This window comes from Oncorhynchus clarkii, chromosome 32 (assembly GCF_045791955.1).
Source record: "Oncorhynchus clarkii lewisi isolate Uvic-CL-2024 chromosome 32, UVic_Ocla_1.0, whole genome shotgun sequence".
Lineage (NCBI taxonomy): Eukaryota > Metazoa > Chordata > Actinopteri > Salmoniformes > Salmonidae > Oncorhynchus > Oncorhynchus clarkii.
In genome coordinates this window covers 15,026,608-15,042,479 of record NC_092178.1, presented here as the reverse complement: position 1 = coordinate 15,042,479, position 15,872 = coordinate 15,026,608, and the positions used below count along the sequence as shown (strand labels likewise).

At 45.4% G+C, this 15,872-nt stretch overlaps 1 protein-coding gene across 2 annotated transcripts in view; it reads left to right on the top strand.

Annotated features, from left to right (window-relative positions):
• The window catches only part of LOC139392229 (potassium voltage-gated channel subfamily KQT member 4-like), a 108,229-nt gene that overhangs the window by 73,168 nt on the left and 19,189 nt on the right, over window positions 1-15,872 (top strand). For both annotated transcript variants that reach the window (XM_071140064.1, XM_071140065.1), the window contains exons 2-7: window positions 702-792; window positions 3,772-3,898; window positions 9,088-9,263; window positions 14,786-14,911; window positions 15,268-15,378; window positions 15,486-15,581. In XM_071140064.1, coding sequence (XP_070996165.1) covers window positions 702-792; window positions 3,772-3,898; window positions 9,088-9,263; window positions 14,786-14,911; window positions 15,268-15,378; window positions 15,486-15,581 — 727 coding nt within the window. The remainder of the gene's footprint in view (window positions 1-701; window positions 793-3,771; window positions 3,899-9,087; window positions 9,264-14,785; window positions 14,912-15,267; window positions 15,379-15,485; window positions 15,582-15,872) is intronic.

Genomic DNA, 15,872 nt, shown 5'->3' with positions numbered 1-15,872 from the left:
TGTTGGTGTCATACCTGGCCATGCAGTCATGAGTGAACAGGGAGTACAGGAGGGGACTGAGCACACACCCCGGATGTGTTGTTACTTACCCTTAGCACCCGAGGGCGGCCCGTCAGGAAGTCAAGGATCCAGTTGCAGAGGGAGGTGTTTAGTCCCAGGGTCCTTAGCTTATTGATGAGCTTTGAGGGCACTAGGGTGTTGAACGCTGAGCTGTTGTCAATGAATAGCATTCTCACACAGGTGTTCCTTTTGTCCAGGTGGGAAAGGGCAGTGTGGAGTGCAATAGAGATTGTATCATCGGTGGATCTGTTGGGGTGGTATGCAAATTGGAGTGGGTTTAGGGTTTCTGGGATAATGGTGTTGTGAGAATCTGTGTCCACTCAGCATGCCAGACATCCTGTGCAGAGTACAACACCATAATTGTAATTATCAAATACATCTACTGTGGACACAATGCAAGGCTGGATGAATGTGTGACATTGTCCCACAGAAGTGACCAGTGTCCATTGTTCCGCACACTCAAGTTAATAATCTATACTAGAGTACAATGAAAAATAAAACCAATTCTATCTTATAGCCATGGTCTGTTTCTCCCTCTCTCACCATATACACACTTGTCTGCCTAATGTCTATTTTTGTGTCTGTCTAAGCATTTGGCTATGTTTAGAGTGTATGTTGACCTGTCTGTGTGTGTGTTACAGTTTCCTGCTGGTGTTCAGCTGTCTGGTTCTGTCTGTGTTCTCCACCATACCAGACCATCAAAAGATAGCCAACGAAGGCCTCTTCATCCTGGTAAGCCGTCAGCCCCCATCTCCTCCCCTCCACCATACACCCAGCTCCACGGGCCAGATGTACCAAGCCTCTCAGAGTAGGAGGGCTGATTTAGGACCAGTTTATTTTTATTTTTTTTTTACACTAAAAGTACAATTTGCCCCTGCCAAGTGCCAACCTACCTTAACACGATTCTGAATCAGTAATGTGTTAGCCTGAGTACCTGTCTGGTTTTGCTTTCAACATCACTATATCATTGCCTTGTTTGGCAAGACAACAACAGGTTGGAGAAAGCGGAGGCAGACTGGAACCTACAGTAGCTAAGTTGATATACTGTTAGTGTAAACACTGGTTATCCCACTGAATCTTCCTCTCCCTTTATCTGACTAGCCCAGGCATTGCTCCTAAGTGGTAGGGTGGTTTAGGGGCAGCTATATAAACCATATACTGTAACATCATTTTTCACACCTCGGTTCAAATAGTATTTGAAATCTTTCAAATACTTTGAATGTTTACTCTAGCCTGCCTGGAGTGCCATATGGGTGGGGTTTGTAGTTTTGGGACTGTTCTATTGGTTCCATTGTGCCAGGCAAGTTCAATTAAGCTTAGCTAAAGTATTTGAAATGATTCCGAATAGTATTCGAACCCAGGTCTGCCATTTTCTGGACCGTATGTGTACTGCATTTGTCTGAGTGTGATTACAACATCATACTGGGGAAGAGCTACAGAGTGTCTGATTCTGCTTTCCGTCACACCTGCCGTTGAGTGTGTGTGTGTGTTCCGCGGAAGAATGGCAGTGTAAGAAACGGTGGTGTAAGCAGGCGGGAGGACTCAGGTATTGTTGAGTATACAGGAAATCCCAGACATGAACCAGTAATCCAAACAGCCATAATCACTACTTCCTCTTTCATCTTTAGGAGGATGGCTTTCTGCTTTTACTCTCTGCCTTTATCACCTGTTTGATTTCCCTCCCTTCCTCTCTCTCTCCCTCCACCCCTTCTATCTCCCTTCCTCTCTCTCTCCCTCCACCCCTTCTATCTCCCTTCCTCTCTCTCTCCCTCCACCTCTTCTATCTCCCTTCCTCTCTCTCTCCCTCCACCTCTTCTATCTCCCTTCCTCTCTCTCTCCCTCCACCCCTTCTATCTCCCTTTCTCTCTCTCTCCCAATCTTTCTTGCTCTGTTTCTCTCTCCTGTTTGCCCTCCTCTCTAACTGTTAATTAATGGTCAACCTTGTATTTTAATGATTCTACATTATGCCCATTCCCTCTTTGAATCAGTATTTTATTCCTTATTGAGCTTTGCTTACGTGAACAGTACTGTTATGGAAGATTGAGCCAATTTACCCGCTAATCCAAATTAAATATGGGAAATGGAACAGAGAGAGACAAACATCAATTAATTACTATATACAGTTGAAGTCGGAAGTTTACATACACCTTAGCCAAATACATTTGAACTCCGTTTTTCATGCTTCCTAACATTTAATCCAAGTAAAAATTCTCTGTCTTAGGTCAGTTATGATCACCACTTTATTTTAAGAATGTGAAATGTCAGAATAATAGTTGAGAGACTGATTTATTTCAGCTTTTATTTCTTTCATCACATTCCCAGATTGTCAGAAGTTTACATACACTCAGTATTTGGTAGCATTGCCTTTAAATTGTTGAACTTAACTGCCCCATTCCTCCTGACAGAGCTGGTGTAACTGAGTCAAGTTTGTAGGCCTCCATGCTCGCACACACTTTTTCAGTTCTGCCCACACATTTAGGTCAAATACCTTGACTTTGTTGTACTTATTAAGCCATTTTGGCACAACTTTGGAAGTATGCTTGGAGGAAAACAGAGGAGACTTGCAAGCCAAAGAACACCATCCCAACCGTGGAGCACGGGGGTGGCAGCATCATGTTGTGGGGGTGCTTTGCTGCAGGAGGGACTGGTGCGCTTCACAAAATAGATGGCATCATGAGATAGGAAAATTATGTGGATATATTGAAGCAACATCTCAAGACATCAGTCAGGAAGTTAAAGCTTGGTCGCAAATGGGTCTTTCAGATGGACAATGACCGCAAGCATACTTCCAAAGATGTGGCAAAATGTCTTAAGGACAACAAAGTCAAGGTATTGAAGTGGCCATCACAAAGCCCTGACCTCAATCCTATAGAAAATTTGTGGGCAGAACTTTAAAAGTGTGTGCGAGCAAGGATGCCTACAAATCTGACTGTTACACCAGCTCTGTCAGGAGGAATGGGCCAAAATTCACCCAACTTATTGTGGGAAGCTTGTGGAAGGCTACGTTTGACCCAAGTTAAACAATTTAAAGGCAATGCTACCAAATACTAATTGAGTGTATGTAAACTTCTGACCCACTGGGAATGTGATGAAAGCTGATAATTCTCTCTTCTATTATTCTGACATTTCACATTCTTAAAATAAAGTGGTGATCCTAACTGACCTAAGACAGGGAATTTGTACTTGGATAAAATGTCAGGAATTGTGAAACGGAGTTAAAATGTATTTGACTAAGGTGTATGTAAACTTCCGACTTCAACTGTATATTTGGATTTGTTTAACACTTTTTTGGTTACTACATGATTGTTACTTTATAGTTTTAATGTCTTCCCTATTATTCTATTCTAGTAAAAATAAAGAAAAACCCTTGAATGAGTAGGTGTGTCCAAACTTTTGACTCTGATACTATATATAGCACTATATTTGGCAACACTGACAGTGACTAAGGAGAATGATTTTGTCTGTTTCCACTCCCATTCTCTTTCCTTTGTCCTTCTCCTCCTCTAACTCTTTGTCCATTGTCACAGATGTTCATTTTGTAAACAGATGGTGAGCTTCTTTAACTGACCTTGCTGTGACCCTATGCTGATCTGTGCTGTTCAGTTGGTTTCCTCATTATGACCCATGACTGACCCTCTCCCTCTGTCTCCCCCTAGATGAGGTTGTAATGATCATGGTGTTTTCTCTCTCGCTGTCTGTCTCCCCCTACAGGAGTTTGTGATGATCGTGGTGTTTGGTCTGGAATACGCTGTGAGGGTTTGGGCATCTGGCTGCTGCTGTCGCTACAGAGGATGGCAGGGGAGACTACGCTTCGCCAGGAAACCCTTCTGTGTCATAGGCAAGACGCTGTCTCTGTCTCTCTCTCCCTGTCTGTGTGTGTGTGTGTGTGTGTGTGTCTATTCAACTACAAAATCATGTGTAAGTATCCAGGTCATTTATGAACATTTGAACATCTTGGCCATGTTCTGTTATAATCTCCACCCGGCACAGCCAGAAGAGGACTGGCCACCCCACATAGCCTGGTTCCTCTCTAGGTTTCTTCCTAGGTTTTGGCCTTTCTAGGGAGTTTTTCCTAGCCACCGTGCTTCTACACCTGCATTGCTTGCTGTTTGGGGTTTTAGGCTGGGTTTCTGTACAGCACTTTGAGATATCAGCTGATGTACGAAGGGCTATATAAATAAATTTGATTTGATTTTGATTTAAGTATACAGTCCAGGCCAAAAGTTTTGAGAATGCACAAATATTAATTTTCACAGTTTGCTGCTTCAAATAACATCCCCAAGAGGTAAAATATATAGTGAAAACAATAGTGGTCCTAAAACGGAACCTTGAGGAACACCGAAATTTACAGTTGATTTGTCAGAGGACAAACCATTCACAGAGACAAACTGATATCTTTCCGACAGATAAGATCTAAACCAGGCCAGAACTTGTCCGTGTAGACCAATTTGGGTTTCCAATCTCTCCAAAAGAATGTGGTGATCGATGGTATCAAAAGCAGCACTAAGGTCTAGGAGCACGAGGACAGATGCAGAGCCTCGGTCCGATGCCATTAAAATGTCATTTACCACCTTCACAAGTGCCGTCTCAGTGCTATGATGGGGTCTAAAACCAGACTGAAGCATTTCGTATACATTGTTTGTCTTCAGGAAGGCAGTGAGTTGTTGCGCAACAGCCTTTTCTAAAATTTTTGAGAGGAATGGAAGATTCGATATAGGCCGATAGTTTTTTATATTTTCTGGGTCAAGGTTTGGCTTTTTCAAGAGAGGCTTTATTACTGCCACTTTTAGTGAGTTTGGTACACATCCGGTGGATAGAGAGCCGTTTATTATGTTCAACATAGGAGGGCCAAGCACAGGAAGCAGCTCTTTCAGTAGTTTAGTTGGAATAGGGTCCAGTATGCAGCTTGAAGGTTTAGAAGCCATGATTATTTTCATCATTGTGTCAAGAGATATAGTACTAAAACACTTGAGCGTCTCTCTTGATCCTAGGTCCTGGCAGAGTTGTGCAGACTCAGGACAACTGAGCTTTGAAGGAATACGCAGATTTAAGGAGGAGTCCGTAATTTGCTTTCTAATAATCATAATCTTTTCCTCAAAGAAGTTCATGAATTTATCACTGCTAAAGTGAAAGTCATCCTCTCTTGGGGAATGCTGCTTTTTAGTTAGCTTTGCGACAGTATCAAAAAGGAATTTCGGATTGTTCTTATTTTCCTCAATTAAGTTAGAAAAATAGGATGATCGAGCAGCAGTAAGGGCTCTTCGGTACTGCACAGTACTGTCTTTCCAAGCTAGTCGGAAGACTTCCAGTTTGGTGTGGCGCCATTTCCGTTCCAATTTTCTGGAAGCTTGCTTCAGAGCTCGGGTATTTTCTGTGTACCAGGGTTTCTTATGAGAAATGTTTTTAGTTTTTAGGGGTGCAACTGCATCTAGGGTATTGCGCAAGGTTAAGTTGAGTTCCTCAGTTAGGTGGTTAACTGATTTTTGTCCTCTGGCGTCCTTGGGTAGACAGAGGGAATCTGGAAGGACATCAAGGAATCTTTGTGTTGTCTGTGAATTTATAGCACGACTTTTGATGATCCTTGGTTGGGGTCTGAGCAGATTATTTGTTGCAATTGCAAACGTAATAAAATGGTGGTCCGATAGTCCAGGATTATGAGGAAAAACATTAAGATCCACAACATTTATTCCATGGGACAAAACTAGGTCCAGCGTATGACTGTGACAGTGAGTGGGTCCAGAGACATGTTGGACAAAACCCACTGAGTCGATGATGGCTCCGAAAGCCTTTTGGAGTGGGTCTGTGGACTTTTCCATGTGAATATTAAAGTCACCAAAGATTAGAATATTATCCGCTATGACTACAACGTCCGATAGGAATTCAGGGAACTCAGTGAGGAACGCTGTATATGGCCCAGGAGGCCTGTAAACAGTAGCTATAAAAAGTGATTGAGTAGGCTGCATAGATTTCATGACTAGAAGCTCAAAAGACGAAAACGTCATTTTTTTTTTTGTAAATTGAAATTTGCTATCGTAAATGTTAGCAACACCTCCGCCTTTGCGGGATGCACGGGGGATATGGTCACTAGTGTAGCCAGGAGGTGAGGCCTCATTTAACACAGTAAATTCATCAGGCTTAAGCCATGTTTCAGTCAGGCCAATCACATCAAGATTATGATCAGTGATTAGTTCATTGACTATAATTGCCTTTGAAGTAAGGGATCTAACATTAAGTAGCCCTATTTTGAGATGTGAGGTATCATGATCTCTTTCAATAATGACAGTTTTCAACCAGCGATTGAGTTGTGAGACTCTGCTGTAGAGCTCATCACTCCCCCTAACTGGGAGGGGGCCAGAGACAATTACTCGATGCCGACACATCTTTCTAGCTGATTTACACGCAGAAGCTATGTTGCGCTTGGTGATCTCTGACTGTTTCATCCTAACATCGTTGGTGCCGACGTGGATAACAATATCTCTATACTCTCTACACTCGCCAGTTTTAGCTTTAGCCAGCACCATCTTCAGATTAGCCTTAACGTCGGTAGCCCTGCCCCCCGGTAAACAGTGTATGATCACTGGATGATTCTCAAGTCTAATACTGCGGGTAATGGAGTCGCCAATGACTAGAGTTTTCAATTTGTCAGAGCTAATGGTGGGAAGCTTCGGCGTCTCAGACCCCGTAACGGGAGGAGTAGAGACCAGAGAAGACTCTGCCTCTGACTCCGACCCGCTGCTTAATGGGTAAAACCGGTTGAAAGTTTCTGTCGGCTGAATGAGCGACACCGGTTGAGCGTTCCTACAGCATTTCCTTCCAGAAACAGTGAGAAAGTTGTCCGGCTGCGGGGACTGTGCCAGGGGATTTATACTACTATCTGTACTTACTGGTGGCACAGACGCGGTTTCATCCTTTCCTACACTGAAATTACCCTTGCCTAGCGATTGCGTCTGAAGCTGGGCTTGTAGCACAGCTATCCTCGCCGTAAGGCGAGTACAGCGACTGCAATTAGAAGGCATCATGTTAATGTTACTACTTAGCTTCGGCTGTTGGAGGTCCTGACGAACCGTGTCCAGATAAAGCGTCCGGAGTGAAAAAGTTGAGTAGGAAAAAACAAAAATATAAACGGTAATTAAAAAGTAAAAACCGTAAATTTGTCAGGTAGCAAAACAGGTTGGCAACAAAACGCACAGCAACTCAAAAACAAGTCTGCAAGTCGTGACCGGAAATGTCCTTCACGTGACCTTTGACCCTGTGTGTGTTTAGATATTTTTGTCAGATGTTACTATGGAATACTGAAGTATAATTACAAGCATTTCATAAGTGTCAAAGGCTTTTATTGACAATTACATGAAGTTGATGCAAAGAGTCAATATTTGCGGTGTTGACCCTTCTTTTTCAAGACCTCTGCAATCCGCCCTGGCATGCTGTCAATTAACTTCTGGGCCACATCCTGACTGATGGCAGCCCATTCTTGCATAATCAATGCTTGGAGATTGTCAGAATTTGTGGGTTTTTGTTTGTCCACCCACCTCGAGGATGAACCACAAATTCTCAATGGGATTAAGGTCTGGGGAGTTTCCTGGCCATGGACCCAAAATATTGTTGTGTTGTTCCCCGAGCCACTTAGTTATCACTTTTGCCTTATGGCAAGGTGCTCCATCATGCTGGAAAAGGCATTGTTCGTCACCAAACTGTTCCTGGATGGTTGGGAGAAGTTGCTCTCGGAGGATGTGTTGGTACCATTCTTTATTCATGGCTGTGTTCTTAGGCAAAATTGTGAGTGAGCCCACTCCCTTGGCTGAGAAGAAACCCCACACATGAATGGTCTCAGGATGCTTTACTGTTGGCATGACACAGGACTGATGGTAGCGCTCACCTTGTCTTCTCCGGACAAGCTTTTTTCTGGATGTCCCAAACAATCGGAAACGGGATTCATCAGAGAAAATGACTTTACCCCAGTCCTCAGCAGTCCAATCCCTGTACCTTTTGCAGAATATCAGTCTGTCCCCGATGTTTTTCCTGGAGAGAAGTGGCTTCTTTGCTGCTTTTCTTGACACCAGGCCATCCTCCAAAAGTCTTCGCCTCACTGTGCGTGTAGATGCACTCACACCTGCCTGCTGCCATTCCTGAGCAAGCGCTATACTGGTGGTGCCCCGATCCCGCAGCTGAATCAACTTTAGGAGACGGTCCTGGTGCTTGCTGGACTTTCTTGGGTGCCCTGAAGCCTTCACAACAATTGAACCGCTCTCCTTGAAATTCTTGATGATCCGATAAATGGTTGATTTAGGTGCAATCTTACTGGCAGCAATATCCTTGCCTGTGAAGCACTTTTTGTGCAAAGCAATGACGACGGCACGTGCTTCCTTGCAGGTAAGCGTGGTTGACAGAAGAAGAACAATGATTCCAAGCACCACCCTCCTTTTTGAAGCTTCCAGTCTGTTATTAGAACTCAGCATGACAGAGTGATCTCCAGCCTTGTCCTCGTCAACACTCACACCTGTGTTAAAGAGAGAATTAATGACATGTCAGCTGGTCCTTTTGTGGCAGGGCTGAAATGCAGTGGATTTTTTTTGTGTGATTCAGTTCGTTTGCATGGCAAAGAGGGACTTTGCAATTAATGACAATTCATCTGATCACTCTTCATAACATTCTGGAGTATATGCAAATTGTCGTCATACAAACTGAGGAAGCAGACTTCGTGAAAATTAATTTGTGTCGTTCTCAAAACTTTTGGCCACGACTGTACTTACGATACATGTACAGAGTAGTATTTAAATACATACATACATACATACATGGTTTCCAAAGAGCAGTAGCTAATTGATAGTTATTGATCTATTGATATGTGTCTGAGCTTACTGGGACTGAGTGTGTACTGGATGTGCATTGTGCATCTCTCTTTCTCTTACCCCCTTTCACTCCTCTTTCTCCTTTCACCTCGTCTCTTTCCTTTCACCTCCTCTCTTTCCTTTCACCTTCTCTCTTCTCTCCTTTCACCTCCTCTTTCTTCCCCCTCTTTCTCCATAGACTTCATAGTGTTTGTGGCGTCGTTGGCGGTGATCGCAGCGGGTACCCAGGGGAACATATTTGCCACCTCTGCCCTGCGCAGCATGCGGTTCCTCCAGATCCTCCGGATGGTACGCATGGACAGACGAGGAGGCACCTGGAAACTACTGGGCTCTGTGGTCTATGCCCACAGCAAGGTGGACATAAACACACACACACACACACACACACACACACACACACACACACACACACACACACACACACACACACACACACACACACACACATACACACAGTGGATGATGAAACGACTAGTATTAGTGATATGTGGTCAAAGCAAAATGACAGTGGGTGTCATGCCAACCACAACACCCAAAGATACTGTACACATACTGAAAGGTTAGGGTCGCGGACCTCAGAAACGATATCCACCTTAGACTGGTAGTCAGGGATGTCAGGTGATGGTGATTATTGTGTTGTCAGGTGATGGTGATTATTGTGTTGTCAGGTGATGGTGATTATTGTGTTGTCAGGTGATGGGGATTATTGTGTTGTCAGGTGATGGGGATTATTGTGTTGTCAGGTGATGGTGATTATAGTGTTGTCAGGTGGGGGTGGTTTATTGTGTTGACAGGTGGTGGTGGGGGTTTATAGTCTTGTCAGGTGATGGTGATGATTATAGTGTTGTCAGGTGGTGGTGGTTTATAGTGTTGTCAGGTGGTGGTGATTGTGTTGTCAGGTGGTGGTGGTGGTTTATGGTGGTGATGATTATAGTGTTGTCAGGTGATGGTGGCGATGATTACAGTGTTGTCAGGTGATGGTGGCGATGATTGTGGTGGAGGGGATTGTGTTGTCAGGTGGTGGAGGTGATTGCATTGTCAGCTATAGGTCGTGGGGATTGCGTTGTCAGGTGATTGGGGTGGGGATTGCATTGTCAGGTGATTGTGGTGGGGATTGTGTTGTCAGGTGATTGTGGTGGGGATTGCGTTGTCAGGTGATTGTGGTGGTGATTGTGTTGTCAGGTGATGGTCGTGATTGTGTTGTCACGTGGTGATTGTGTTGTCACGTGGTGATTGTGTTGTCAGGAGGTAGTGGTGATTGTGTTGTCAGGTGGTGATTGTGTTATCAGGTGGTGGTTTATAGTGTTGACATGTGATAGTGTTGATGATTGTAGTGTTGTCAGATGGTGGAGGTGATTGTTGTGTTGTCCTGTGGTGAAGGTGATTGTTGTTGTCAGGTGGTGAAGGTGATTGTTGTGTTGTCAGGTGGTGATTTGTTGTGTTGTCAGGTGGTGATGATGATTGTAGTGTTGTCAGGTGGTGGAGGTGATTGTTGTGTTGTCAGGTGGTGAAGGTGATTGTTGTGTTGTCAGGTGGTGAAGGTGATTGTTGTGTTGTCAGGTGGTGAAGGTGATTGTTGTGTTGTCAGGTGGTGGAGGTGATTGTGTTGTCATGTGATGGTGTTATACTGTTGTCAGGTGACGGTGGTGATTGTGTTGCCAGGTGGTGGTGGTGATTGTGTTGCCAAGTGGTGGTGGTGATTGTGTTGCCAAGTGGTGGTGGTGATTGTGTTGCCAAGTGGTGGTGGTGATGATTACAGTGTTGTCAGGTGGTGGAGGTGATTGCGTTGTCAGCTATAGGTCGTGGGGATTGCGTTGTCAGGTGATTGTGGTGGGGATTGCCTTGTCAGGTGATTGTGGTGGGGATTGCGTTGTCAGGTGATGGTGGGGATTGTGTTGTCAGGTGATTGTGGTGGGGATTGTGTTGTCAGGTGATGGTGGGGATTGTGTTGTCAGGTGATGGTGGGGATTATAGTGTTGGTGAGGATTATAGTGTTATCAGGTGATGGTGGTGGTTATAATGCTGTCAGGTGATGGTGGTGATTGTGTTGTCAGGTGGTAGTGGTATCAGGTGGTGGTTTATAGTGTTATCAGGTGGTGGTTTATAGTGTTGTCAGGTGATGGTGACGATTATAGTGTTATCAGGTGATGGTGGTGATTGTGTTGTCAGGTGATGGTCGTGATTGTGTTGTCACTTGGTGATTGTGTTGTCAGGAGGTAGTGGTGATTATGTTGTCAGGTGGTGATTGTGTTATCAGGTGGTGGTTTATAGTGTTGTCAGATGATGGTGGTGATGATTGTAGTGTTGTCATATGATGGTGGTGTTGATGATTGTAGTGTTGTCAGGTGGTGGAGGTGATTGTAGTGTTGTCAGGTGGTGGAGGTGATTGTAGTGTTGTCAGGTGGTGAAGGTGATTGTTGTGTTGCCAGATGGTGGAGGTGATTGTGTTGTCATGTGATGGTGTTATACTGTTGTCAGGTGACGGTGGTGATTGTGTTGTCAGGTGATGGTGGCGATGATTGTGGTGGAGGTACTTGTTTTGTCAGGTGGTGGAGGGGATTGCGTTGTCAGCTATAGGTCGTGGGGATTGCGTTGTCAGGTGATTGTGGTGGGGATTGCCTTGTCAGGTGATTGTGGTGGGGATTGCCTTGTCAGGTGATTGTGGTGGGGATTGCCTTGTCAGGGGATTGTGGTGGGGATTGCCTTGTCAGGTGATTGTGGTGGGTGGTGGTGGTTTATAGTGTTGTCAGGTGATGGTGGTGATGGTTATAGTGTTGTCAGATGATGGTGGTGATGGTTGTAGTGGTGTCAGATGATGGTGGTGATGGTTGTAGTGGTGTCAGATGATGGTGGTGATGGTTGTAGTGGTGTCAGGTGGTGGAGGTGATTGTAGTGTTGTCAGGTGGTGGAGGTGATTGTAGTGTTGTCAGGTGGTGGAGGTGATTGTGTTGTCATGTGATGGTGTTATACTGTTGTCAGGTGACGGTGGTGATTGTGTTGTCAGGTGATGATGATTATAGTGTTGTCAGGTGGTGGTGGTGGTGATTGTGCTAACTGGTGGTGATTGTGTTAACTGGTGGTGATTGCGTTGCCAGGTGGTGATTGCGTTGCCGTGTGGGGATTGCGTTGCCGGGTGGTGATTGCGTTGCCGGGTGGTGATTGCGTTGCCGGGTGGTGATTGCGTTGCCGGGTGGTGATTGCGTTGCCGGGTGGTGATTGCGTTGCCGGGTGGTGATTGCGTTGCCGGGTGGTGATTGCGTTGCCCGGTGGTGATTGCGTTGCCCGGGTGGTGATTGCGTTGCCGGGTGGTGATTGCGTTGCCGGGTGGTGGTGGTGATTGCGTTGCCTAGGTGGTGGTGGTGATTGCGTTGCCGGGTGGTGGTGGTGATTGCGTTGTCAAGTGGTGATTGTTTTGTCAAGTGGTGGTGGTGATTGTGTTGTCAGGTGGTGGTGGTGGTGATTGTGTTAACTGGTGGTGATTGTGTTGCCAGGTGGTGATTGTGTTGCCAGGTGGTGATTACGTTTCCAGGTGGTGATTACGTTTCCAGGTGGTGATTGCGTTGCCAGGTGGTGATTGCGTTGCCGGGTGGTGATTGCATTGCCGGGTGGTGGTGATTGCGTTGCCAAGTGGTGGTGGTGATTGCGTTGCCAAGTAGTGGTGGTGGTTGTGTTGTCAAGTGGTGGTGGTGATTGTGTTGTCAGGTGGTGGTGGTGGTGATTGTGTTAACTGGTGGTGATTGTGTTGCCAGGTGGTGATTACGTTTCCAGGTGGTGATTACGTTTCCAGGTGGTGATTGCGTTGCCAGGTGGTGATTGCGTTGCCAGGTGGTGATTGCGTTTCCGGGTGGTGATTGCGTTGCCGGGTGGTGGTGGTGATTGCGTTGCCGGGTGTTGGTGGTGATTGCGTTGCCGGGTGTTGGTGGTGATTGCGTTGCCAAGTGGTGGTGGTGATTGCGTTGCCAAGTGGTGGTGGTGATTGCGTTGCCAAGTAGTGGTGGTGATTGTGTTGTCAAGTGGTGGTGGTGATTATGTTGTCAGGTGATTATAGTGTTGTCAGGTGATGATGATTATAGTGTTGTCAGGTGGTGATGATTATAAACGTTAGGTGATGGTGGGGATTGTGTTGTCAGGTGATGGTGGGGATTGTGTTGTCAGGTGATGGTGGGGATTGTGTTGTCAGGTGATGGTGGGGATTGTGTTGTCAGGTGATGGTGGTGATTGTGTTGTCAAGTGGTGGAGGTGATTATGTTGTCAGGTGATTATAGTGTTGTCAGGTGATGATGATTATAGTGTTGTCAGGTGGTGATGATTATAAACGTTAGGTGATGGTGGGGATTGTGTTGTCAGGTGATGGTGGGGATTGTGTTGTCAGGTGATGGTGGGGATTGTGTTGTCAGCTGATGGTGGGGATTGTGTTGTCAGGTGATGGTGGTGGTTTACAGTGGTGTCTGGTGATGATTATAGTGTTGTCAGGTGATGGTGGTGATTATAGTGTTGTCAGGTGATGGTGATGTTTATGGTGTTGTCAGATGGTGGTGGTGATTTATAGTGTTGTCAGGTGATGGTGATTGTGTTGTCAGGTGATGGTGGTGGTTTATAGTATTGTCAGGTGATGGCGGTGATGATTATAGTGTTGTCAGGTGATGGCGGTGATTGTGTTGTCAGGTGATGGAGGTGATTGTGTTGTCAGGTGGTGGAGGTGATTGTTGTTTCAGGTGGTGATTGTGGTTTCAGGTGGTGATTGTGTTGTCAGGTGATGGTGATGATTATAGTGTTGTCAGGTGATGGTGATGATTATAGTTTTGATAGGTGGTGGTGATTGTGTTGTCAGGTGGTGATTGTGGTTTCAGGTGGTGATTGTGTTGTCAGGTGATGGTGATGATTATAGTTTTGACAGGTGGTGGTGATTGTGTTGACAGGTGGTGATGATTGTGTTGACAGGTGGTGGTGATTGTGTTGTCAGGTGATGGCGGTGATTGTGTTGACAGGTGGTGGTGATTGTGTTGACAGGTGGTGATGATTGTGTTGTCAAGTGGTGGTGGTGATTTATAGTGTTGTTAGGTGATGGTGGTGGTGGTGTCAGATGATGGTGGTGATGATTGTAGTGTTGTCAGGTGGTGGAGGTGATTGTAGTGTTGTCAGGTGATGGTGGTGATGATTGTAGTGTTGTCAGGTGATGGAGGTGATTGTAGTGTTGTCAGGTGGTGAAGGTGATTGTTGTGTTGTCAGGTGGTGGAGGTGATTGTGTTGTCATGTGATGGTGTTATACTGTTGTCAGGTGACGGTGTCAATTGTGTTGTCAGGTGATGATGTTGTTGTATTGTCAGGTGATGATGTTGTGTTGTCAGGTGATGATGGTGGTTGTGTGGTCAGGTGATAATGATTATAATGTTGTCAGGTGATAATGATTATAGTGTTTTCAGGTGATGGTGGGGATTGTGTTGTCTGGTGTTTATTGTGTTGTCAGGTGATGGTGGGGATTGTGTTGTCTGGTGTTTATTGTGTTGTCAGGTGATGGTGGGGATTGTGTTGTCAGGTGATTATTATGTTGTCAGGTGATTATTATGTTGTCAGGTGATTATTATGTTGTCAAGTGGTGGTGTTTGTGTTGTCAGGTGATGGTGATTATGTTGTCAGGTGATTATTATGTAGTCAGGTGATTATTATGTTGTCAGGTGATTATTATGTTGTCAGGTGATTATTATGTTGTCAAGTGGTGGTGTTTGTGTTGTCAGGTGATTGTGTTGTCAGGTGATGGTGGTGATTGTGTTGTTTGCTCTTTAATATTTGGAATATATTGATTGATGTTAATTGATTATGTTTTTGATGATCTTTTGATGACTACCTGCCCCTCCCCCCTCCTTTCTCGGTCTCAGGAGCTCATTACAGCGTGGTACATTGGTTTCCTGGTCCTGATCTTTGCCTCCTTCCTGGTTTACCTGGCAGAGAAGGATGTCAACACAGAGTTCAACACCTACGCAGACTCCCTCTGGTGGGGAACGGTCAGTACCACACACACACTCACTCACACAGGAAAGATTGCATTGCATTGGATAGCAGTCGTCTTCTGGGCTCCTGACCAATTCTGCTATTGTTGGAAAAGGACCCATACGCATTTCACAGTTAGCCTACACCTGTTGTTTACGAAGCATGTGACAAATAACATTTGATTTGACACACACACCCACTGACTTGGGTATGAATTTCCCTTTCTCCAGATCTAGGATGAGACTGACCAATAGAATGTCTCTCTAGTACCATGCTGTTTTACTAGTTTTGCTCTGTATAGTATTTACCACTGGAAGACTTATTCTGTGTGTGTGTGTGTGTGTGTGTGTGTGTGTGTTTCTACTTCCAGATTACTCTCACCACCATCGGCTATGGTGACAAAACACCCCGCACCTGGTTGGGCCGACTCCTAGCTGCCGGCTTCGCGCTCCTGGGTGTGTCCTTCTTCGCCCTTCCTGCTGTGAGTCTCTCTCATTGGTGTACATCACTGTCAGTTCCCCTCCCAGCCAATCGGCGCTCATTTCTTTGGCCCTCCCTCTGACCCGCTCCTTCTGAACCCTCTCTCAGGGTATCCTGGGGTCAGGCTTTGCTCTGAAGGTGCAGGAGCAGCACAGACAGAAGCACTTTGAGAAGAGGAGGACTCCTGCTGCCAACCTTATACAGGTGACCACAGATAGCTCAGGTGTCATCCACTCAATCAACAAACTAGGTCATAAGGGGTGACAGGTAGCATAGTGGTTGGACGTTGGACCAGTAACCGGAAGGTTGCGCGATCGAATCCCCGAGCTGACAAGGTAAATATTTGTCTTTCGGCCCCTGAACAAGGCAGTTAACCCACTGTTCCTAGGCTGTCATTGTAAATAAGAGTTTGTTCTTAACTGACTTGCCTTGTTAAATGAAGGTTAAATAAAATAATAAAACTGAACCCACTAACAAATTGCTGTATGATTGGAT